The 24,564-nt window shown below is 52.9% G+C and overlaps 1 protein-coding gene across 2 annotated transcripts in view; it reads right to left on the minus strand.

The window, feature by feature from the left end:
* ANO2 (anoctamin 2) overlaps positions 1–24,564 on the minus strand; it is a 338,080-nt gene that overhangs the window by 201,731 nt on the left and 111,785 nt on the right. For both annotated transcript variants that reach the window (XR_010932208.1, XM_067695483.1), the window contains exons 9-10: positions 23,912–23,953; positions 18,111–18,175 (exon numbers count right to left, since the gene is read on the minus strand). Coding sequence is in view for 1 of the 2 variants with exons in the window: in XM_067695483.1 (XP_067551584.1) it covers positions 18,111–18,175; positions 23,912–23,953 (107 nt within the window). In the remaining variant the exon portion in view is untranslated. The remainder of the gene's footprint in view (positions 1–18,110; positions 18,176–23,911; positions 23,954–24,564) is intronic.

A 24,564-nucleotide genomic window follows, 5' to 3' on the forward strand; every position in this document is an offset into this window, starting at 1 on the left:
GTGTTATGGACGAGGACATGGTTTAGCTCAGTCCATGGTCCGTGCGCACTTGAATGCGTTTGCTGCGGTTTGGGTGCGCTGCTCTATAAATACCCATTAAGAGAAGGGCCTTCATGACGCCTTCCAAGTCTGCAACCCTACTGATTGTCTACCTGTTCTCTTAATTACTAAGAGAGTTTAAATCACCAAATATAATCGTGGATTTGTCCCTTTTCTTCCTTCTGTTTTGTCAATTTTCGTTCCATGTATTTTGAAGCTGTTATCAGGTACACACAATCCTAATAAAATTGTTACATCTTCTTGAGTTGCCCTTTCACCAATATGAATATTACCCACATCTCCGATAATGTTCCTTACCCTAAAGCCTGCTTTGTCTGATATTAACACAGCCACTTCAGCTTCCTGTCGATTACTGTTAACATGGTATATCTCTTTTCATCCTTTTACTTTTAACCTACCTGTTCCTTTATAGTTAAAGTATGTTTCCAGTAGGCAGCATATAGTTGGGTATTGCTTTTTTATCCAATCTAACAATTTCTACCTCTTCCTTTTGATGTTGAGGCCATGTAGTTACCAATTTGGTTGGATTTAAGTCTACCATCTTGCTATTTTATTTTGTCCTTGTTCAGAGCAACTGTAGAGCTAACCTCATTCTTGCAGGGATTACCTGCCTGTTCTCTAATATCTGAAAACAGTTTTTACATATCTACCTAACTAGCTTTCTACTTGACGGCAGAAAAGCTAGTCCTGTACCAGATACTCCACCATGGCCACGTGTGGAAGTAGGGAATCTGTGTTTAGCAGGTCTCCCAAGTTTCCAGTGAGCTGCCAGAACTGGGAACCATCGCTTTAACTCAAGAGGCACAGGTTGAAAAGGGTAAGACACGTCGTGGAAATGTGAGCTGCCGGACATAAGACAACAGGGGATGTTGGGAGCTGTGGGGAACGAGAGAACGTAGGTTCCAACTGAAAATATTCACATTTAATGTTTTTGAAAAAAATCTTCTGGACCAAAAAAATAATTTTTACGCGTATATACATTCTTTTTTATACTCTTTTCCATGATGGTTTATCCCAGGATATTGAATATGGTTCCCTGTGCTATACAGTAGGACCTTATTGTTTATCCATTCTATAATATACATATTAATAGTTTGCATCTACTAACCCCAAGCTCCCAATTCATCCCTCCCGCACCCCCCTTTCCCACTGGCAACCACAAATACTACTCAGCCATAAAAACGAACAAAATGATGCCATTTGAAGCAACATGGGTGGACCTAGAGATTGTCACACTAAGTGAAGTAAGTCAGACAGAGACAGACGGATACCGTATAATATCACTTACGTGTGGTACCTAAGATATGGCACAGATGAACCTATCTACAAAACAGAAACAGACTCACAGACATAGTGGACCAAAAATTTTTAAATGTCTATCGGCTGAAACCTTCCCTAGGGCCACCTGTTTGCAACAGTCATGAATCTTCTCCAGTGTCAATGCACCTCTTTAAATGGGACACCAGAGTTGAGCACATCATCCACGGTGGACTCAAGGGTGGTGACCCCATAATTACCAACAGCCCATACCCCATGAGTTCATTACTTCAGGGTCAGACAAGTTCACGTTTGGCAACACACTGAGAGCTCACGTTTAGCTGTGGCCAACTTTCCACTGCCGCCTCCATCTCTCTCGCGCACACACCATCGCCCGCCAAATCAGATCCCCTCGGTCCTGTCCCGTATTTACAGGCTTCACGGCCACCATTGCTGCATTTCACCTATTGGTTTGGACTCAAGGCTCCCTCTTGTCAAGAACACTTTGAATCTTGATTCCGTTATCTTTTTTTTTTTTGACTGCGTGGCCTGCAGGATCTTAGTTCCCTGGCCAGGGATTGAACCCGCACCCCCTGCAGTGGAAGCGTGGAGCCTTAACCACTGGACCGCCAGGGAAGTCCCAGATTCCGTTCTCTTTCAAGGTAACTGTGTACCAGTGGAAAATCTGACGTGTGCCTCCCATTCTCAAAGACCCGAAGCCTGTGACGAGACCCTGTGACACAGCCCCCTTGATGGATGCTAGCCAATCAGCGCTGCCTTTCTTCTTCAGAATCTCCACCCGCAGGGGGACCGGGGACAGAAGGGGATGAAGCACAGCAGGTAAACCCAGCTCTTAGAAAGCATCGGGGCGGAAGGCCAGGGTGATGGTGAACTGCAGTGTGTGTGTGGATTTTGCAGAAACGTCCCCATGAAAGGTCCTCCTGTGCGTTCCCACAGGTAACAGGTGGTGCTGAAAATGCGGAAGACAGAGCCACCCCAGAGCAGGGCTGCGGGGTCACGGCTCCCGCTGAGCTCTCGCTCAGAGCTGACTGTCTGCGTGTCCTCGGGCTCCCGTCTTCCCTGAGCTTCAGTTTCCTCATCTGAGGTCTCGTCTCCCAGCTCTGTTCCTTCTCTCACCCTGACACCCTCGCTCCACTGGAGACCCACTGACACTACGCCCCGTTTCCACGAGGCCTTGCTTCGCCCTAGCTGTGGCACACTCCTGGCAAAAGCAGTTAGGGGAGCCTTCTCGATCCCTCAAATAACATTCTTCGAGTCTGACCGCCCCCGTTTCCCACTTCAAGTCCTTCCACATCACGTGAGCTTCAGAGGTCAAGGCTGATGATCGGACACCTGCCTTCCCTGCCTTCGACCTCCCCCCCACCAACCACAAATGCTCTTCATTGCAGCCACGCTCAGCTCCTGGAAGCCCCTGAAGGATGCTGCCTTTTCCCCCACTTCCTGCCTCAATTCATGCTGGTCTCCCGGCCCGGGATGCCCAGCCCCCTCTTCTACACCCATTTTACATCAAGTCCTCATTCAAACTTCAGCTCCGTCCTTGCATCTTCCAGGAGGTCTCCCCTGCCTGATGAGGGAGCCCCTCTTTTGTCCCTCCCCGAGGCCCCGCACACCTTCCGTCTGAGCGGCCATCATGCTTCTGGAGGCACCTCCAGGTTGACTATAAGCTTCTTGAGGGCCAGGGCTTTTCAGCACCACTGCCTGGACGGCTCCTGCCACAGTACAGGTGTTTGCTGAAGCACTGAGTCCCCTGAATGACCAGGCAATGGATGAACAAGCAGAGGTCCCAGCACGTGGCTGCCTGCCCCCAGCCCCACGGGAGGGGCCGCCCTGCCGGCTGAGCTTGGGCTCCCAACTCCTGGACTCTGAGCCCCAACCAGAGTCCCAGTGTCAGATGTTCCAGGGTGCCGCCCCAGGCCACACCCTCAGCTCTCTCTCCACCCTCCTCCTAAGGCCTCTCCCTGAGCAGGACACATTAAACGGAAGAAAGACTAGAACATCTGCTCCCCTCTGTCCCCACACAATCAAGGAGGAGCCTCACTCCCGGACCTGCTGCCCGAGAGAAGCGCTCTGGAGCCTAGAATCCAAGAAGTCGGGGAGCCTGGAGAAACACCCGTGAGAAAATCCACCCAGGCCAGCCTGCACCTGGCCTCTCTCCTGCCACGTTTGCTCACTGCTTGAAGTCCTCAACCCACTAGCTGTTTACGTTCCCAACCGAGTCCAGGGGCGTCTGCATTTTAGTTCAAGCCGTGGACAGACGGGGCTGCGCTGTTAGACCTGCAGGCGCATTGACAAGCTGGCTGGCTGAACTCGGCGGGGCAGGCCCCAGCACTCCCCACCCTGGGCCTATGAACTCCCAGCCGGGGGTCCCTTGCCCCCAGATCTGGAAGACCTCACGAGGAGTGTACAGAGCTGGAGGGGCTGGGTAAGGGAAGGAGAGGGAAGGAAAAGGGATAAATAAAATGCGAGGGTTATCGGGGGAGAGAAGGAGAAAGTTCAAGGGGAGCGCGGAGGTCGAGGGGGCTGCACAGAGCCGCGAAGCCTGGAGATGAAAATCTCGGCGGGTGTGGGGAGGGTGGAGGAGACAGCCTCGGGGGAGCCGGGGGTCGGGCTCTAAACAGAAGGTAAGCAGCGTTGTCTGGGCGCACCCACTACCCCTCCACCCTTAACAGGGAGAAAGAGAAGAAAAGGAGGGCAAGTGGGACCTCAGTCCTTGAGAATCACCTTCATAAAGTCTGTCTCCTTCCTCCACCACCACTCTTCCTGCCGAGAGCATCTTCACCCACGTAGGATCATGCCCACTCCCTCCTGCCCACGCCCGGGACTACGGGGATTAAAGGCCAACATTAAGGGAACAGGTAACACACAGCAAAGGGAGGTCTGATCTCGGGGACTGGGGAAGGCACGTCCCCAGCTCCTTCCCTCTGGGAAGCCCACTCTGCATCTCATCTACGCTCACGCTCACTGGTCCAGCCAGGCGGCTCACTGGAAATTATCGTCACCTTTCACAGACAGCACGGCGCTGCCTCTCAGCCCCATTGCACGTCCATCACCCACTGTCGCCCTGGAGGGGACACACACCTGGCTTATGTTCCTGGTTACCAGGGAGAGCAAAGCACTGAAGGCAGCATCCCATAGCAACAAGGCAGAGGGGCCCTTCCAGGCCTTTACACACACACACACACACACACACTCACACATACATGCAGGCACCAACCCACTAGGACAGCTCACAGCCATGTGGAACAGCAGGCCCCAGGCCGGGCCTCTGGGCCTTCCCGAGAGTCAGCTGGCCCTCATGCCAGGTCCCCTGCCACACAGCTGCCATCCACCCTCCAGGCCAGTAGCCCTTGAGATGCCACGCAGACTCTTCCACTCATCCGGGCTTCTTAAGTGTCTCTGATAGACACCATGTGTCCCAACAGGAAAACACACACTCATCAGCCCTACAAAATGCTCCAGATGTGATCAAAGCCGGAAGGGGCAAAAGACACCAGAGATGGGCTGCGTGGAAGGGGGAGGGGCTGATGGGGAGAGGAGGGGAGTCCAGGGATGTGGGCACGGGGGTGAGGGGGCGAGTCCAATGGACGGAGTCCAGGGCTGGGGTCCAGGCTCCTGGGCTCCAACCCCAAATTCAGCTTGCTCCCTGGGGAAACCTTGGGCCTTGCCCCACGGCCAGCTTCAGGCTTGAGACGGTATCCCCTACAGCCTAGAAAGTTAGACCCAGAAGGGATGCTACAGGTCACCTGGCCCAACCCCCTTGTTAGGTGAGGAAGGCAGCAGGTAATCTACCTGCCTGGAGCATCGCCACCTCTAATCTCACACGTCCTCCCACCTCCTAGCTCACTGCCGTCTCTATTAAATGTCAGCAACTTACATATTAAAAATCCCTTACTTGGAAGTGGCCTCAGACACGATACCTCCGTCCCTCCGCCTTGTTACTTCTGCTAGAGGATTTTTTTTTTTAATAAAATGAGAGAATGGTTTTCAAGGATCCCCAGAGCTAAAATTCCTAAGTCCCCACGATCTACGGCAGCACCCTCTTTAAGGAACCAGATCTGTTTTATTCTAAAAGATCCTAGAAACCCTTTACACCCCATCTGGCCACCTGACCACATCCATCCACTACCCCCACCCTCTGCCTTGGGGCCCCATTTGAGAAGCAGCCCATGTGTCTCACCTGCATGGTTTCCTCCCCCAAAGTGCAGCAAAGTGGTTAAAATAATGGACTCTGGAATGGTCCTGCCTGAGATTTGCAGCAAGTGACTTATCTTCTCTGCACTGCTGTGTCCTCATCTTGAAAACAGGGGACAACGATCGTGCCAAGTTCACAGAGTTGCCGCGAAGATTAGACCAGATCAGGTCCACACTGGGCGAGGTGACACGGGTACCCCGTGAGCATGGGATAAGCGCTGCGTCAGCCGTGGTCACCATCACACCCACGAAGACATCCCCGCTGGTGAATGGGGAGAGATAGTTCCCATGCACTGATTACCACCTAGTGAAACCTGCGGGTCAGCTGGGACGTGGAGGATAAGAAGACTGGACTCCCACTCCCCAGAATGCCCACCAGGTCCTCTCACAAGGACAGAGGGCGTCCGGGAGAAGAAGCTGTTCCTCTCCCCACACTCCCCACCCTCCCTCCATCCTGTTTGGCACAAAACGTACAATGTCTCGGGTCCTTTCTAGCGCCCACACAGAGGAGCCTCAGGTCCTTTCCAAGTAAAAGCAACTGGCCCACATCAGTGCCGTCCACACATCTACATCCACGTAAGCCAAACCCTTCAGGGACAGGCTCTTTTCCTTAGGATAAAGCCCCAAATCTTCAAACGGCCACGAATGAATGGAGCTCTGCGTCCCCTTCTGCCACGTGGTACCAGGGAAAACACATCGTTTCTGGAGTCAGACAGGCCTGGGTTTGAATCTCAGATGGGCTGGCCTGTGGTTTCGGAAAGATCCTCCAGGGCCTGGTCCCTGCTTCGCCCCCGCCTGGCCCCCATTACTCCCCCCACCAGGCACCCCAGGCCCCCTCTTTCTGTTGTGGGCAGCGTACCCTGTGGCAAAGAGAACTGACTCTGGAGCCAGACTTAGGAGTTCAAACCTCACCTCTTCCTTACTCACTAGCTGTGTGACGGCGGGTGACTTAACACCCTCTTTGTGTCTGAACTGCTCATCTGCAAACTGAGGGTGATAGTATGTCTCAAAGGGTCGTTGTGAGTGAGCAAGTGCACGGGGCTTAAACAGCGCCTGGCACACAGGAGGCACCACAGGCCGTGAGCTACTGTCATTATTCTGCTCATCTCGGCCTGGCTCTCACTCACGCACCAAACCTTCGTTTAAATGTCACTGTCTCAGCTGGCCTTCTCCAGTGAGGCTGGATTGCCCATGACAGCCCACACTCTGCTAGTGTAACCCACGTCACACTCACAATTAACTATACGTTACTGGCATAAACAAGGAGTTTGGAATTAACGTATACACACTACTATATATAAAATAAACAACAAGGACCTACTGTACAGCACATGGAACTACACTCAATACCCTGTAATAATCTATAAGGGAAAAGATTCTGAAAGAGAATATATATATTGATATATTCAGTTTTATATATCACTTTGCTGTACACCTGAAACTAACACATCATTGTAAATCAACGATAGTCCAATAAAAATTTTAAAACAATAAAAATAATAATAAAAAACTAGACATAATCTGTCTTTCCTGCTAGCTCATAAGCTCCACAAGACCAGACAAGGGTGGACCACAGGTCCACATATTTCCAGAACGGTCCTGGTTTATACCTGTTGTCTCACTGAGGCGGGCTACATGGGCGTTCAGCAAATACCAACTCCTCTCCCCTTAAGAAAGAGTGTACTTTCCAGAAACATGGATTTGTGCTCAGCCATACGACTGCTTTGGCCAGTGGAGCCCTAGCGGATGGGATGTCAATGATGCCTTAAGAGGCACTGTGTGTGTCTGTTTCCCTGCTTTTCCTTGTGCTCTTGTGACTCACCATGAGAGGACCACGCCCAGGTAGCTTCTGATCTATGGAGAGCATGCAGACCTGTGGAGACCTGAACACAGTCTGAAGCCTGGAGCCAAGCCCAGCCGACCCTCAGCCTGAAACAGACCTTTTCCACTCAACCTACAGACACTTGAGCAAGAAAAATAACCAACTATTGGTGTAAGCTGTAGATCTGGGGGTGGTTTGTTACGCAGCATTATTTTGACAGTAGCTGACTAGTATACTCAGCATAGCTATTAATAATGCTCCCTTTCACTCTCAAGAGTGTCCTAGGTTAGATGGTAAATCATCTCATCACCCAAGGTGATTAGGTAAGTTATCTAATCAGTCCACATCTATCTTTTTCTTCACTTTAACTCTAGCACCTGAAACAATAAACACAAATAAACACAGCAAAGATGCCCAATAAATATACCGCATCAGAGGGAACTGAATTATCCATTCTCTTAAGTCTCTCTCCCAAAACACTGAGTCTTCTCCCAGCTGGACGGTGAGAGGTCTGAGTTTGGGGACTCTCCTCTTTCTTTCACGATGTCCCTGAGAGATGCTTCCAGCTGGCTGCTGGATCATCAGAGGGCTTAACCTCACCCCCAGGGCTAAACCTTCAGAGAAGCGTTAGGGTGTCCATGGTGGGGGGAGGGGGGCATTTGACAGGAAGGGGAAACAGGCCGGGGGGGAAGCCTGGAGAAGGAGCGGCTGCCCGTCCGCCCGAAGGCTGAGGATTGGGCTGCGTGTCAGCCTAAGGAAATACTGCCGTGTTGTCAGAACTGATAACTGCTGGAAACTAAGCCATTGCCCTTACCCTCCTCCAGACTACAATTCCAAATAAAAAGTTCAAGGTCCCAGTCCTCCAATCTCATCTCTGTCTCTCCTGTGTTCAGTTAACACGGATTTTATGAAAGAAACCGACAGGGCTGCGGCACCAGCCCTGAGTCCTGAGCCCTCAAGGAGTGCTTCCTGAGGCCCTGGAACGGGCTGGGCGATGCAGGCTGAGGGTCACAACCTCTCCACATCAGAGTCAGCCACTCTGCCAGGGCAGACAGCCATCCCTGGCAGTTACCCAACTACCCACACCTTTGACTACCTTGAGAAAATCCCAAGAAGGTACTGGAGGACAGCAGTCTCCCAGGCAGCGATCTTGAAGCTTTTTGTTTTGTCTTTTTCTTGCTTATGTCTGTGACTTCCAAACCCACAAAATGCTGTGGTTTTCCGTTCCTGAAACAGAGGCATACGTCTGTGCAAAGTGCCTGGGCATGCCCAGCTAATTAAATGGAGAGATCTTGCGGTCGCTGTTGTAACGTGTGTTGCAACGATGTTATTCAATGTGTCAAGACGTTTTCTGTTTATATTGGTCACATACCCATGTGGCATGGGTGGAGAACATCACTCAGCAGAATATCATTAGCAGGAATGGGGAGCTCAGGGGTTCCAGAGACAGGCGGTGAAACAGTGGCTCAGGGGGATCAAAGAGTCGGGCCGTGTCCGTGGTGACTTATCCCCTGGCCGGTCCCCTCCTTCCTTCTAGGGCGAGATCAGCCCCTCGGATGCACCTGAGGTCCTGCTTCCCACAGGCAGAGGGCGGCTGCCGTCACAGCCTAGAGGGTTTGTGGAGGAGATGCAAAGGTTCCTCTCTTTCTCTCTCTCAGCAAGAGGATGTGCACCAGATCCAAAGGGCTGAATGACTTGCCCAAAGTTTCCCAAGAGTGGGTGAGTGAGACGGGCCATTCCCACCTCCCAGCCAGGAGCGCACACGTCCTGAACCCCCGAAAGCTCTGTTTTGCCACCTAAATCCCAGAGAAACCACTTGACAGCATCTCCTTTTGCTCCCCATCATCACGGCCCCTTGGTCTAGGCTTTCCTCCCCCTGCACCGTCTCAGATACCTCCTTCAACCACTTCCCGTAGCCCCAGGGCTCTCCTCCCAGCTGTCTGCAGTCTCAACCTGTTCTTGAGCCTCCACTTCCGTCAGCATGTCCTGACCAAGAATACTTCAACCTGACTCTTGTAAATCTCCCAACCACACTCCCTTCTTCCTTCAAATCTCTACTTTCTGCTCAAAACTCGCCTGTCCTGTAATTCTCATCTTTCTCTCATCGACCACGCTAAAGCTAGTCACAAACCCCTTCGGAACCTTTGGCCCATCCCCTTGCCCACCACCTTGCCCCCAGCCCGTCTACACACAGCTCTGTGCCCAGGTTCCCCGTTGGGTACCACTTTACCTCTGCAGCTTCCATCAGATCTACTGTGAGCACCTGGGGTCCCACTGTTACACTTCAAGCTTCCTGCTTTCCCCCTTCTTTTCGCTTTGACACCACACCCACGACAGAGCTTGGCATCCAGCAGACCCTTGATGTAGGGATCGACTCTTGTGTCAACAGACTCTGAGCTCTGGCCTGGATTTCTTGTGACCTCGCAAAACAAGCAAGAGGGACAAAATGCATCTCTTCTCGGCAAAACCTGCCTTATCACACTGACTCTGGTCCCATCTTGGAAACACCATTTCACTCTCACTGGGAAACACCAGGAAGACATTTCCATGACAAAGGCAGAGCCTCCACAAAACCCCACACCTGCCAGGAGGCAGCCTCCAGGATAGGCTGTGGAAGAGGCTTACCTGGCGCACAGTGCTACCTGCTCAGGGGTCAGGTTACTAAAGCTGCGACGGAGACGGAGCAGCGAACTGAAGTCGGGAAGGAACCTACTCGGTTGACAAAAGCAAGAAGTGACAGCTGACAACCTGATGACGTGGAAGAAGTCGGGGAAAAGAAAGACTCTGAGAAGCAGAAATGAGAAACCAAAAACATGGCATTCGGGGGCCCCCTGACAAACAGCTCTTGCGAGTGACACATCACTCCTGCTGAGACAGGGGTGCTCACGAGGATGGCCCATCGCAGAGCAGGGGGTGACCTGGTCAGCGAGCCCCACTCCCCCCTCCGCAGACCACGCCAGCTGTCCCTCAGAGTGCTGATCAAAGGGATTAATGCTAGGCATCTGAAAACCCAGCTCGCCCAACGTCCGGCTGGACGACGCTCTGGGTCACCTCCAGCCACGTGGTACGAGGGCAAACACACAGTTTCTGGAGTCAGACAGGCCTGGGTTTAAATCCCAGATGGGCTGGCTTGTGGCTTCGGGAAGCTCCTATCTCCCTGAGCTCAGTACCCCACCCCCTCACCCCCGTAACACAGAGGTAAGAACGTCCACTTGGCGGGGTCGCTAGGAGGCACAGAGCACACACACGCAATGTGAATACAGCATGCTGGTTTACAATCTTTAAAAAAACACAATCTTGAAGTGAGAGAGTGGCGTGGGCATACATACACTACCAAATGTAAAATAGATAGCTAGTGGGAAGCAGCCGCATAGCACAGGGAGATCAGCTCAGTGGTTTGTGACCACCTAGAGGGGTGGGATAGGGAGGGTGGGAGGGAGGGAGACGCAAGAGGGAGGGGATATGGGGATATATGTATATGTATAGCTGATTCACTTTGTTATACAGCAGAAACTAACACACCATTGTAAAGCAATTATACTCCAATAAAGATGTTAAAAAAATAGTCTTATGATTATACAATATTTGTCAAGACAAACTAAAGAACTATATAAAATTCTGCTAGTTTAGGGAATAGTATAACTTCCCCAGGGAGCAGATAAATAACAACTCTACCTAACCAGACCTGTGTCCATCACCACGCTCTTTGCACAACTATACCGTAATCCTCACAATAATACTGTGGGGAAGGTAGGACAGGTGTTATGATGCCCATTTCATAGCTGAGGAAATGGAGGCTTGAGAGAGAACGGCTTGCCCCAGTATTATATCACTTGGAATCAAGGCTGGAGCCAAAACCGAGTTCTTCTCATCCTTAACCCACTGCTCTCAGTCTAGAGGAATGTCCCTAGGCAGGTCCCTCGGGGTTTGATAAACACGTGGACAGTCACTCTATCCATCTTCTAAATTAACAAGTGCAGCCTCACTCCGTCTCCGCTTCTTCCTAGAGTAGGAGCTCTTCTTTGTTTTAAGTCTGTCTTCAAACGGCTGCCTCTTTACATCTTTGATTACATTTCTTTTCCCTCCCTGAGACAGTTCTAGCCTGGCTGGTTTTTCTCTAGGCAGGATACCCTGACTTGGACACATGAGGTTTTGCCGCGATTTGGGAAATCCCTAAGTGACGTGATCCTAAAATGTTTTCTGAGGTTTTCAGGGGTCTGTGGGTGCTGCCATGCGTCAACGGATGTTTCCAGAAAGAGTCAGAGTCACCCCCAAAAATCTCTGCCTGAGGCACAGCTGACAGCCCTGAGCCCCCTCATCACAGATGACTGGTCTGGGGGTCAGCTTCCCCCCACCCCCATGATCTTCTCTATACCCTGGTTTTCTATAGCCTCACAGTTACTCTTTGAAAATTTTCTCCATCGGTCTGTCCCTCCATTTCCCAGAAAAGCCACGTGGTCATCTACACGCTTGGGAATTTGACTTTGAGCTTGAGCTCCTGGAGAACGGGGTCATGCTTAATTCATCTCTACCCCGCAGCACCAGTGTCTCACATGTGGTCAGTGCAAACAGGTGTCAGTTTAACTATACCAGGTGAGGTGTGCGTGCAGGAGGGCCCTGCTCTGACTTTCCCAGGCCAGTGGGTCCCAAAGAGGATGATCACGAGGATGAGGCTGTCAGAAGAGCCCGCACTACAGGAGGACACACAGCGAGGCCAGGCATGTTATGCGTGCAGAACTGTTAGGGACGCGAGAGCTATTTTCAACTAATTAAAGGCTGGCCTACACAATAGGATGCTCTTGTTCAGAACAGGACTGAAACAGAGGGAAATCAGCAGAGTTCTTGCTCTGGCTCCATGACCATTTCTAGTGGCTAAAAATGTCCAGCAGACAAACAAGCTGCCCCCGAGGCCAGGCATCTCCCCCATTACAAGATAAATCGTGCAGAGGCTGGGCATCTGCTCGATCAATATGCGGGGAGAGGAATCTTCAATTCCCCATTCCACGGCGGGGCACTGAGGTCAGCCAGCCTCTAAGCTCCTCCCACCTCTGTGATGCCATGGTTTGGTCCCAGGGGTTCTGGATAACTGAGAGTTTACTGCACACAAGGTCCAAGGGGATAGGAAATTACAGCTTTGTCACATATTTTCAGGCTAATATCAGCTTCTCTTCCCCTTGGGAAATAGGATGTGACATAAGGGAGTCAAGGAGGCAGTGAGCTGGGAAACCAGACCCTCACCCCGTCCCAGCTCTGGCCGTGCAACCCTGGGCGGCCATGGGGATGCGCGTGCAGCCTCCTGGTGCCCTGGGAGCCACCAGGTACCATACGGCTGATACTCCAGGAAGGAAGATTCAGTTTGATCTGAACCAAGAGCCACCAGCCATGGAAGGCAGGGAGGCCACCCTCAGGGGACCAGGACGGCCTTTGGGTGCAGCCTCAGACTAGAGCTGGGGGCACCGTATTCAACTCCTGGTCCACTGGCAGCCCCAGGCCGACTCCTCTCCTCTAGAGGGTGCAGACCTGGCGGGGAGTGGCACTCTGCAGGGAGGGGGGAGAGAAAGGAGAGTGGGACACCTCACATTTTATAAACAGCTTGACTTATTTCCCACTCTGTATGGGCCAGAATATAACTGCACGGAACGTCGTCATCCCTGTTTCTGCCTCGCCTCAACCAGCTACTGCCTATTTTTCTCTGTCTACTATGTTCCTACGCCCTCAGAGGTAAAGGAAAAATCTTCTTCAGGCCCATGAGACATGACTTCTTTCCAGCCTGCATAACGTTTCCCTGCTAAATCCAATACTTCAAAGGATGAGACCTGCAGATACCAAGGTGCTAGCCCCACACGTCACCACTCCTTGGCTTCCTCTCTTGGGTCCAGCCTCATCTCCTTCCAAGCCTGGATGCTCTGCTAACTTACAGGTCAGAGCCAGGGACACGGGCCAGGTTGGCACAGAGTCCATACAGGTGGGGCGAGATCTGCAAGTCGAGTTCTTGACTTGACCTCTTCCAACTGACAGTCAGGAGGGACCTGGCTTTGGGGCACTGTGATTTCTGGCCATCGACACCAGGCTCAACAAGTCCATATTCGGGGCAGCCCAGGCTGGTGACAAAGACACATTCAGGACCTTTAACCTCAGCCTTTCAGAAAGCAATGTTTCCAATTCCAGCACCACCTCTTCTAGGAAGTCTTCCCTATTCTGCTAGTAGCAACCACTCTCCATCCGTTGTCCCAACCTATCATGTTAGTACTTATATACGACAGTCCTGAAAAGCCCTCAATTCATCCTGCCTCCCACGGGTCTGTCTCCCTACGTAACTGCTAGATCCGTAGGGACGCAAACTCCACCCTACATCTCGCTGTGCCTCCAGAGATTTGCTCACTGTGAGCATCAGTAAATGTTTACTGCATTGAGCTGAACTGCCTTTATAAATCCCAGGGAAGGATCAAGGAGGAGGCAGCAGGGCTCAGGAAATAATTCATCACAGGTTGATCAACATTTTTTCCTCTCCATTCCCTCCCCCAAACCAGCTGCAGCCAGTCCTTCCTGAGCCTGGCCTGCTGAGAAGCCTCCTAAGAAAGAATGTGGCTTCCTCCATCTCCCTCCTGGAGGGATGTGGATGCGTCGTGTTTCAGGAGGTTAGCAGTGGGGCTCAGAGACACAGAGGTATGCACCAAATCACGCAACCTTCTAGTGGCCTTTCTGGGGAATTCTGGCAAGAGCAAGCACCTCTGCCTTTTATCAGGAGGAGGAAAAGCCAATTCCTGTGATGCCGAGGTCCTGGATGGGCTCTGCACTGGTGGGGCTGGAGGCGGCTGGAAGTCCAGGATGGTAGAGACGTGTAGCCAGGTGGAGGCACAGTGCCACTCTTGCTGTCCACAGGTGATGCCCAAAGGCTCTTGAAATGGCATAGATACCACTGTTAGGTCACTGAGGAAGCAGGACATTTCTGAGAGGACTCCAGACCTGCCACAGGGATGGGTTTCACGCCCAGGGCCTGACCTTAGGAAGCCTCCCTGGGGAAATGGCATCCCTGAAAGAGGAGGGAACGAGGAAGAGCCGTTTACCCCTCTCTAAACTGTCATCCCGACTTGACACAGTGGATGCTGCCCGCGTACGATGCCCTTGGCCCATTCCCCAAAGTCCACAGCTGCACAGCCCCCGAGCCCGGCGGACTTCTGGGCACGTCTCCTCCACATGCGGTCACAGGCAGCGCAGATGCTTGAGAATACAATTGTGCATCCCAGCTTCAGCCAAGCGCGGTGAGCAGCTAAACCTAACTCAGATGTCCAGAGCCTGCTGTTTCATCTCATCCATATCAAAACCTCCCAGCTAAGAAAATATGCCCGTGAGCAGATGTTCATTTCAGTGAAAAGACAGGGCAGGGCGCTGACTAATACGGGATCACCCCGTATTAGTCAAGCCTAAAGGCCCAGCCTCCCGGGTTCCCCAGAAAATAAAGGCCATTTCCCTCCTGGGATGTCGGGGAGTTAACCCAGGGCCGTGCAGGCAGAAATCTACTCCTCCGCCTGCAGGGACACTCAGGTGGCCCCTAGGGACTAGCAGGGCCGTTTCCCTCCAGCTACAACATCATCTCCCCCACTGGCTCCAACACACACCTTGTTTCTTCCAGGGCACAAGTGCTTCGGGCTCGGAGTTCCCAGGAGATTCTTCTGTGAGAGGGGTCACTACTGGATACCTCCCTGGGGAGCTTCCCAGGCAACTCACATACACACACACACACACACACACACTCCACTCAGGCCTGCAGGCCCCGAGGTTTCTAGAGCAAGGGTATGACTCAGGGTGGAGAGCTCTGCTGGCCTGGGAGCGCCATCAGCAATCTCACAGTGCAGCCTGCTGGGCCTGGATGCCCATGCAGCTGCGGGGGGAGGGGCGCGGGGTGCAGGGAAGGGGCATCTTTTTTTTTTTTTTTTTTTTTTTTTTTTGCGGTACGCAGGCCTCTCACTGTTCTGGCCTCTCCCGTTGCGGAGCACAGGCTCCGGACACGCAGGCTCAGCGGCCACGGCTCACGGGCCCAGCCGCTCCGCGGCATGTGGGATCTTCCCGGACCGGGGCACGAACCCGCGTCCCCGGCATTGGCAGGCGGACTCTCAACCACTGCGCCACCAGGGAAGCCCCGGGAAGGGGCATCTTGCTCCCCCTCTGTCCACTTTACACACCTGGGAAAGGAGCCTCGAACCCTAAATCTCAAGTTTAGGCTTGAAGGGTTGCGGAAGGGGAAGGGTAGCTTTACGTGCCAACGGATCTCCCACCCCGCTGGGCTCTCAGCTGCTCCGTGCTTTCGAATGTTCCAAACCGTGGGCACCGGGAGAGAAGCAGCGCTCGGGGCTGCCAATGAGGAGCTGGGGGCCCAAGGCGACGGGCGGGAAACAGCTCGGCTGGGCCTTTGCAGGGCGTACCTTCAACTTGGACCCCCCTGCCTCTGCGGATGCTTCAGCACTGACCACATGGGTGCAATTCCTACGTGAGCACCAAGAGGGCGCAGTTCACAGGCATGAGCCGCGATGGAACCACAGGGTCAGGGTGGCCTCAGGCTGGGCCCTGTGGGCCGCTAGGTCCCGACAGGTGAAGGCAGGAAGGATGGAGAAGAAGTGGCAGCAGAGGGAAGTGGCGCTGAAGACACACCCACAGGAGTTGGGGTCAGACCGGGGACTGGCAGATGGCGGAGAGGAAGGAGGTGACGTGGACACACGAGCTTAGGGGGAGCCGGCTGAGTGCGGGGAGACCCATACCCGCCACCCCAGTTTCCTCTCCAGCTGCCTGCTCTTGGCTTCCCTGCCTCTGCTACCCACCTATGCCCCCAACGCCTCTGTCCCTTCCCTCTCTCCCCACTACAGTCCCCTCGTCTCTCTGCAGCAGAGTAAGTTCCTCACCCCTCTGGGTAGGCCACAGTCCTCCACTACAGCCCCCATACTACCTGTGTCCCATCCCCTCCCCTCCAGCCAGTGTCTGAAAGATGTCCGAGGCTCCAGGCGCGTCCGAGCCCCACATCCAGGCCACTGGCACTGTGCAGCAGGTGAGGAAGCGGCAGTGGACAGCCCCCAGCCCCACAGCACACTGCACCCGTCTGGACAGCTTTGGGCTCTGCGTCCTCGGGAACCGCCAGACCCCAAAGCCAGGATCTGCTCCAAAGGCACCTCTTCCCCCGCAGGTGAGGCTGCTCCGGTGGCTGAAACGGAGGGCACGCTGGAGCCGTTGCCCACTTAGCTGGCGGCCGGTCACCCGAAGTCTCCGGAGGAAAACGTGGGGCTCTCCGGGAGGGAGAATTTTTATTTTCTGGTATCGTATTTTTTCAAAAGGAGTGAATAGTTGGAGAAAACAGGCGACAGCGTGGGTGGCCACCAGAGAGGCAGAGAGGATGATCAAAGCCCACGAGGCACGGGGGAAGCAGCCCTGGTGTGGCCCAGAGAACAGTCTAGGTGGCCGCACCTCACAAAAGGCCGCCAGGGGACGGGAGGTGCAGGGTGAGGGGGCCTCGGTCACCGGCATTTGTGGCCCTGCTCCCCGACCCCAGCCCCTCGGCTAACGGTCTTCAGCTGGAACAAACACCTGCTGTCCAACTGAGCTCCCAGTTCCCTGGGAGGGCCATCCCATCTCTGCGTGGGAGGTGAGCCTGCCCAAACTGTGACTCCCAGCCTGCTGCCTTCTTCCAAGAAGAAGCTGGAATCCCTCCCTCTGGACTCGATCCTTCTGGCGGCCACCCCTCTCGCGGTCCCAGCCCAGGGCGAGCAGCCCGGAACACTCTCTGAGTTTGCTGGCTGATGAATCAGCTCATTAAAGTGAGCCACAGGTGACTGAGTGGCAGCGAGTCCACTGTGTCAGGCACAGGGCCGAGGGTCCCCACAGTTTCCAAACAAGCGTGCTCTATCAATTTCCCCCGCAGAGCCCTAGCTCAGGCTCCCAGTTTCGGAAAACCAGGATGCCGAAGACCAAAGCGGGGACGCGACTTGACCAGAGCAACAATCGCCCCTAGTGGCCAAGCCTGGGCAAGACCCCAGTCTCCAGGCCCCACTCAGCCCGGTGGTCCCCCACTGCACAGGGGTCCTCCCAACATGCCAGCTGGGAAAGAGATGGGGCTTCAACAGCCCGTGGAGTTCCTAGAGCCCTCAACCCACTTGAGGCTACTCAGACCTACTGCCTTCTAGAAAGTTCTTTCAAAAAGCTTTTCACCCATGTTCTGTAGAAACTGGGGAAATCCCCAAGGCAATAGGGCATCATCTTAGGAGCAGCACGGAAGGGAGAGGTTGAGGACCCAGTTCTCTTCTCCCTTCCAATTTTTTGGAGAAGCCATAAAAAGCCTGCATTTCCACTCAGAGCAGCTGGCTTAGCCCTTATACAATGTGCCGGGTCTTCCCTTCTCTTGGTCAATACTGTGGCTACTTGGGAATGACCCAAGGATCTGCTTCACCCACGTTCTTCTCTAGGCAAATTTGAGGGACGATAATAAAAGAGAGAACTCTACTCACTCCTCTCCCCACAAGAGCAGGCAGGGAGAGACCACAGTGCTGAAGACCCCAAGAGGCAAGTCATGGAACATCCGTCCACATTACCTGCTGCCCCACAGCTGCCACTGCCCTCCCCCACCCAGGAGCTGGCTCCCCACCTGTAGGACACAGAGCAGGGGCGTCACAGCCTAGAACAGCCAAGCCCTCTGCTCGGCCAACACACTTCCAGGAGCCAAGACAGTTGGCAGAGACCTTTTGGGTCCTCCCAAGAGTCCCCTCCCACATCTTACCTGATGAGGTCAATAGGCTGAAACTTATAAAACACCCCATAGCGTGCCCATTCTTGATACAGCAGCTAAACAAAAAAAAAAAACAGAGAACCAGATTAGAGGTACAGCAGACAACTATTCACCTTTCGTTATTCAGCTTTAGCAAGTCAACATTTGACACACACCCCTCCCCACCAAAGCCATCCTGGCAAGTCAAAATCGAATCCCCAAAGCCCAGCTTCCAGGAGAATTCCCATGAGATATCCACAGGGAGACTCCAAAGGCAGGAGGCTATTGTCCTCCCCCAATAGTAAAGGTGATCTTCATCACACTCTGGGTGTGCTGCACCTACCAAGCAAAACCCCTCGCTCTTCACTCCCTCGCCTTGCTGAGTCCAGCCAGATGAGCCCTGGCGTTCATTTATTCACTCATTTAATAAGTACTGACTGAATATCCACCTTGTGCCAGGCCCTGTCCAGACACTGGCTAAAGCAGTAAACCAGACCAAGTCACTGCCATCATGGGGCTTATTACCCCTTGTGTGCAGAGACAAATATTAACTTATAAATGTCACGGAGAAAAATAGATCAAGGTAGGGGGTAGAATATGAAGAGCGGGGTAGGGTGCTATTTTAGACAGGATGACAAGGGAACACCATTTACAATAGCCAAGACACGGAGACAACCTAAATGTCCATCGACGGAGGAATGGATAAAGAAGACGTGGTGCATATATACAATGGAGCATTACTCAGCCATAAAAAGGACAAAATAATGCCATTTTGCAGGGACATGGATGGACCTAGAGATTGTCACACTGAGTGAAGTAGGTCAGACAGAGAAAGACAAATATCATATGATATCACTCATATGTGGAATCTAAAAAAATGGTACAGATGAACTCATTGACAAAACAGAAATAGAGTCACCGATGTAGAAAGCAAACTTACGGTTACCAAGGGGGAAAGTGGGGAGGGATAAACTGGGAGGTTGGGGTTGACATACACACACTACTATATATAAAATAGATGACTAATAAAGACCTACTGTACAGCACAGGGAACTCTACTCAATACTCCGTAATGACCTATACAGGAAAAGAAGCTAAAAAAGAGTGGATATGTGTATAACAGATTCACTTTGCTGTACACCTGAAACTAACACAACATTGTAAATCAACTATACTCCAATAAAATTTTTTTTAAAAAATAAAATAACAAAATAATTTTAAAAATCAAGTAATTATTGATAGGTATTAAAAAAAAAAAGAAAAGGATGGCAAGGGAGGGCCTCTCTGAGGAGGTGACATTTGGGCTGAGACCTGAAGGAAGTAGGTGGTTATGTTGCAGCTAGAAGAACACTCCTTCTGTGCCAAGGCCTAGAGGAAAGGGCACGTCCTAGGATGAAGAGGGAAGCCGGAAGGCTGGCGCTGAGCAAGGGGAGAATCTTGGGACATAACCCCAGTTAGAAAGGACTGGCGGTGGGGGGGGGGGGCTTCCCTGGTGGCGCAGTGGTTGGGAGTCCTCCTGCCGATGCAGGGGACGCGGGTTCGTGCCCCAGTCCGGGAAGATCCCACATGCCGCGGAGCAGCTGGGCCCGTGAGCCATGGCCGCTGAGCCTGCGCGTCCGGAGCCTGTGCTCCGCAACGGGAGAGGCTGCAACAGTGAGAGGCCCGCGTACCACAAAATAAAAGAAAAAGTCTGGAGTTCAAAGGAGAGTCCAGAGTCAGAGAAGACATGATTTGTAAAGTCATCAAGTTACGGATGCAACTGTCAAAGAGAGAGAGGTAGAGAAGAGGCGTGACGCCGGGGCCCTGGGTGCTCCACCGTTCAGAGGTCAAGGGGATGATGAAGAGCAGCAGAAGCGCCAGAGGAACAATGGGACACGGCACCGGACTAGAAGTGGGTGGTGTCCTGGAGGCCAAGGGACCATGGGATTCCAAGGGAAGAAGGTGAGCATCTGGGTCAAATATGGCTGACGGGTCAGGCTGGAGGAGAACCAAGAGGTGACCTTGGACCCAGTGACCCATGGTTGACCTTGACAAGAGTGGTTCCAGACGGGCCAGATGGACACAGCAGAGGAGATCACCAGGCAACCCCTGGAAGAGCTGGAGCTCCAGGGCGTCAAACCTGGAAGGTGATGCGACGATGCCTGCCCACCGCCCATGTGGCTCTGCCGGGCCAGCTCGCACAGCTCTGCATGGGAGGGAGGGTGCTGTAGACCCTTCCCTGTCTCTACAAATGTTTAATCACACAGTTCGAGACCAGGTGGATCAGGCTAAGCCCCGGGTTACAGGGTCCTGGGACAGACCGGCAGTCAACAGGGATGAGCCTGTGTGCGTCAAGTGCAAGAGGACAACCAGGGTAACCTGCAACAGTCCCTTTAAACCTGCAGAGTCTAGAACTTTCTAATGAGCTCCTAGCAAATACACTCTCTCCCTCAGAGTTATGCCATGTCCTCTTCACCTACCGGCCAAGCCTGCGAACAGAGCCAGGAGGCTCTGCAGCTCCTGCGAACAGAGCCAGGAGGCTCTGCAGCTCCTTCTCACAGAGCCTGATTTCGGAGGCCTCGAATGTAATTCCAAGCATGTGGGTCTGACCCCAACCTTCAGGGCAGGAAGCAACAAGGGGACCACACCCTCTGATGGATCAGAGCATACAGGAGGCCAGGTTGGCTTCCTAGGGTCACATCGGTCAGTTGGCTTAAGTATTTCATGGGACCATAAAGAACCCAACTGTTAAAACCATCTGCAACGCCAGAGAACGGCAAGATGCCCGAGACTCGGGGCCCTCCCTGAGGCCACAGGCTCCTCAGAGAGCAGCCGGACCTGGGACAGACAGAAAGACGCCAGCTGTAGCCGGCTCAGAGGCATTGATGGGACAGGGTGGATCAGGATGGGAGAGGATGGAATTCTACCTCTGGATCCTGCAATGACCTGTTGGGTTTTTTGGCAGGTCACTTCCCCATTAGTAAAATGGGAGTTGTGCAGGATGGGAAAACTAGTCCTCAAGTGAAACCAAGAAGAAAAGTACCTTTCCCGTCAGAAAGACAAGACTGACTTTTTAACTGCCCACTAGAGGAGATAATCATCTGCAAAAGCTGGAAAATTCAGGACCAAGGGTTTAGAAACTGCTAAAGTTTCTAAAGTTTAAGATGAGTATCTTCCAGGTTGTGCTTCGGGTTCCCTGTAAGTGGGCAGGGAAGCCACGGGGAGCTGGTGGGACTCAGTCAGCCCCTGGAAGATGGTGACAGTCCCTCCCCTGGGATGCCTGAGAAAAGCAGGTAAGTCTGGCGGATGTGGAATGAGGTGGGTGCTGGCAGTGGGAGGGGCCCATCCACACCCTCGCAGCCCAGCTCTCTAGAAAGGCAAGAAACCCCTGCTCTCCAGAGGGAGGGAGCCTCTCGTGAATTACCCTCTGGGAGGGGGCTGAGTCATCGAGACTGCAGGCCGCACTAGGCGAGCTGCGGGGAAGGCACATCCCCGGAACAGCCACAAATCGCAGGGAAGAAGGAGGCGAACCCCAGGTACGGGCAGGATGGGCGGATCACCCCTAAAGGCCCCCAGGGGGCGATCTCCCATCAGTTCTCAACCCTTCTCCACCTCCTCCAGCACCAACTTCAAGGGTTCTCCCTTGCACCCAACCAAAACCCTCCCCGCAGCCTCTGGAAGAACATAGACTCTTACAATGTAACACATACGAATAAATGTACTGCACTTATACAGAGATTTCAGCTGGTTCTTTCAAGATACCTTTCAGGTCCCACCCATACGCCTCTGAAGGGCTAGGAAGGAAGCCAGCACGGCAGTGAGAGGTCCCCTTGCCATACGTGAAAGACCGTGTCCACCTGCTGGTGGCACTGGCTGGAATTTGGACACCAGGGTTTTAGTCCTGACGGGACAATCTTTTCATGGACATCGGAACCGGTCTCCTTGCCGTGCTGGGTATCCGCCTCCCAAGCCAAATGGACAGAAAAAAGCTTTCACTCTCACTCCTGGTTTCTCTTATTTCCCATCACAGCAAACGTTATTTCCCTAACCACGACCCCGGCAGAGGAAAACAAGGAGGCCAGGACTGGCTGGCAAACCCAAGGAAAAGCCACAAGGAATGGGCTGCTTGTCTTCCAGAGACACTTGTCCACCTTCACCGAGCCACCACCAAGATGAGCTGTGTCCTGGCTGGTCTCTCTCTGCCTGCCAGATTCTACCCATCCCATCCTTTGGGGCGTGCACTGGGAGGAGGCAGCACTGCCTAAGCGAAACAATTCCTGGGAGGGAAACGTTTTGTTAGAAGGTTTTATTGTTAACGATAATATAATATCATTCCAGGCAAAGGTACATATATTTTGGATGGTCCACAATTTGCTTCTCTCTGCCTCTGTGCAGGTAACCGGGGGCTGGCTGAGTTTTCCCAGGAGTACTGTGTGCTCCTGATCTCTGGAATGTTCCTGTAAAGTGTTCTACCTTGAGGGGCTGAGGGTTACCACCCACCCAGCAGGGGGTCACTTAGGTGGGCAGTAGGTGGTGATCGCTCTTTAAAGGGGAGTAATGTGACAAGAAAAAGTAGGCGGACAGAAAATGGCTGGGGCCAGGGAGGTGAGATGTGGGGAGAAAGGCTTCCTCCTTTTCCTTTAAATCTGATCCGGGACTTTTCAGGAAATTAAACACCACTGAGACTATTAGCATCAGATAGAAAACAGATGAGGTTAAAACATGGAAAAACTACAGCAGATTCCCTGGGCAGGCCGAGCAGGGGACATATGTAAGCAATCACAGCAGTATTTCTGGAAAAGGCCTTTATATGTTTTTAATACTTAACACTTCATAACAGGGACTAATAGGCTGGACAAAAAGAAGGTTGCTCAAAAGCAACTTGGGGGATGAATGATTTTCCAGACAGCAGAGTGTGGGGAGGGGGTACACGGGCTCCTATTCCTCATCCCGCCCACCCTCGCCCACCCTCGTCTGTTCACCAGAGTCGCTGAAGGCTGGGGGACCTGGGTGGGAAGATGGCAGGAGGGCGATGGCCAGACGGGCAGCCCCCACTAAAGAGGCTGGGTGATGCTCAGAGCATCGTGCCGTGGTGGGAAGGGTGGAACCCATGCTCCTAGAGTACCAGGAAACAGAAGAAACAGGATCTAGATGGAGGGCTGGGGACAAGAGCTGTCCAGGCAGGAGCTGTGACTGGCATAGGGGGGATCCTCCAAAGGGACCCTTTTCCCTCCCTTAAATATAACCTATTTCTAGCCGCCCGGAATATGCAGGTTTCTCATCTATCATTTGGGAATGGCTGTATCCTACCTGTCTGCCTCGACAGAGAGGATAAGAATAACCTAAGGGCGACCCTCCCCAAACAAGCCATAACGGCATGGATACTGGTATATTTTTAGCAGGAACACTAGATTTGAGGGTCAGAGGGGCACTAGCCCCTTCTCTGTTTATGGTAGCAGTGTCATCATGGGCAAGGTGCACAATCGTTCTGAGCCTCAGTTTCCCCATCTATCAATGAAGGGATCTGGCTGCTCAGTGTTTCTCAGCCAAAGCTCTCTTGTCATCAGGGGCAGGGACACTGCCTCTGTGTGTGACTGTGGGATGTATTTCAGGATGGTTGGCATCACCGGTCCACCGGGCGCTAAATGTCAACAGCACCCCCATACACAGTCACGTCAACGACCAGAAATGCCCTCACATTTCCAAACGCCTGGGGACAGCGAGCTGTGGAAGAACAGCTGGGAATAGATAAGCAGTAAACAGAACACGCAGGACACGTCTACGCAGCCCCCCACCCCCGCGTGGTCCTCGAGCGCAGCATCGGGCTGGCTTACCTTTCTGTCATTCACGTCATCCCCTGGACTATCATATTCACCCTGTAGGAGGAGAAAGCCAATGGAATGATCAAAAACAGAGACAGGGTTTTCTTTTAAATTTTCTAACGTTATCCCTTTCTTTCATTCCCATTTAAGGAAGGTGAAGAGCATGACATGTAAGGAGACACCGGTCCGCTTCCTTGGTCGCCAGCACCTGCTGTGTTTCCTGTGGGCAGCTTCTTACCCAGGGCAGCTCCCCTTACAGGCCTCAGAGACCCCCCTGCACCTCCTCACAGCAAATGCAACAGCAGAACCCGACCTGGAAACGGACTAGCACATCAGGAAAACACCCCTGCGCCCTGGCCATACCCGGCAGAACCTCAATTCGCGTGTGCCCACAGCAAGGATGCTGGCGAGGAGAAAAGGTCACCTGGGAAATTCCTGCGGGCACTCAGGGGTCCCCACCCCAGGGGTCTCATTTGATACCGCTGCGGGATAGATGCTAAAGCGACCGATGGGGTGGACAGGGCAGCCTGGGGGCACCGAGTTCACAGGCCAGTTCAGTTCCTCACGAACCATCTTGAAGAATATCACTGCATTATGTTATAGGATGCTTATAACATTCCTCGCAGCCGAGAAAAGCTTTAATTACAGTCTCTCCGTTTTCTTAA

This window comes from Pseudorca crassidens, chromosome 11 (assembly GCF_039906515.1).
Source record: "Pseudorca crassidens isolate mPseCra1 chromosome 11, mPseCra1.hap1, whole genome shotgun sequence".
Taxonomy (NCBI): Eukaryota; Metazoa; Chordata; class Mammalia; order Artiodactyla; family Delphinidae; genus Pseudorca; species Pseudorca crassidens.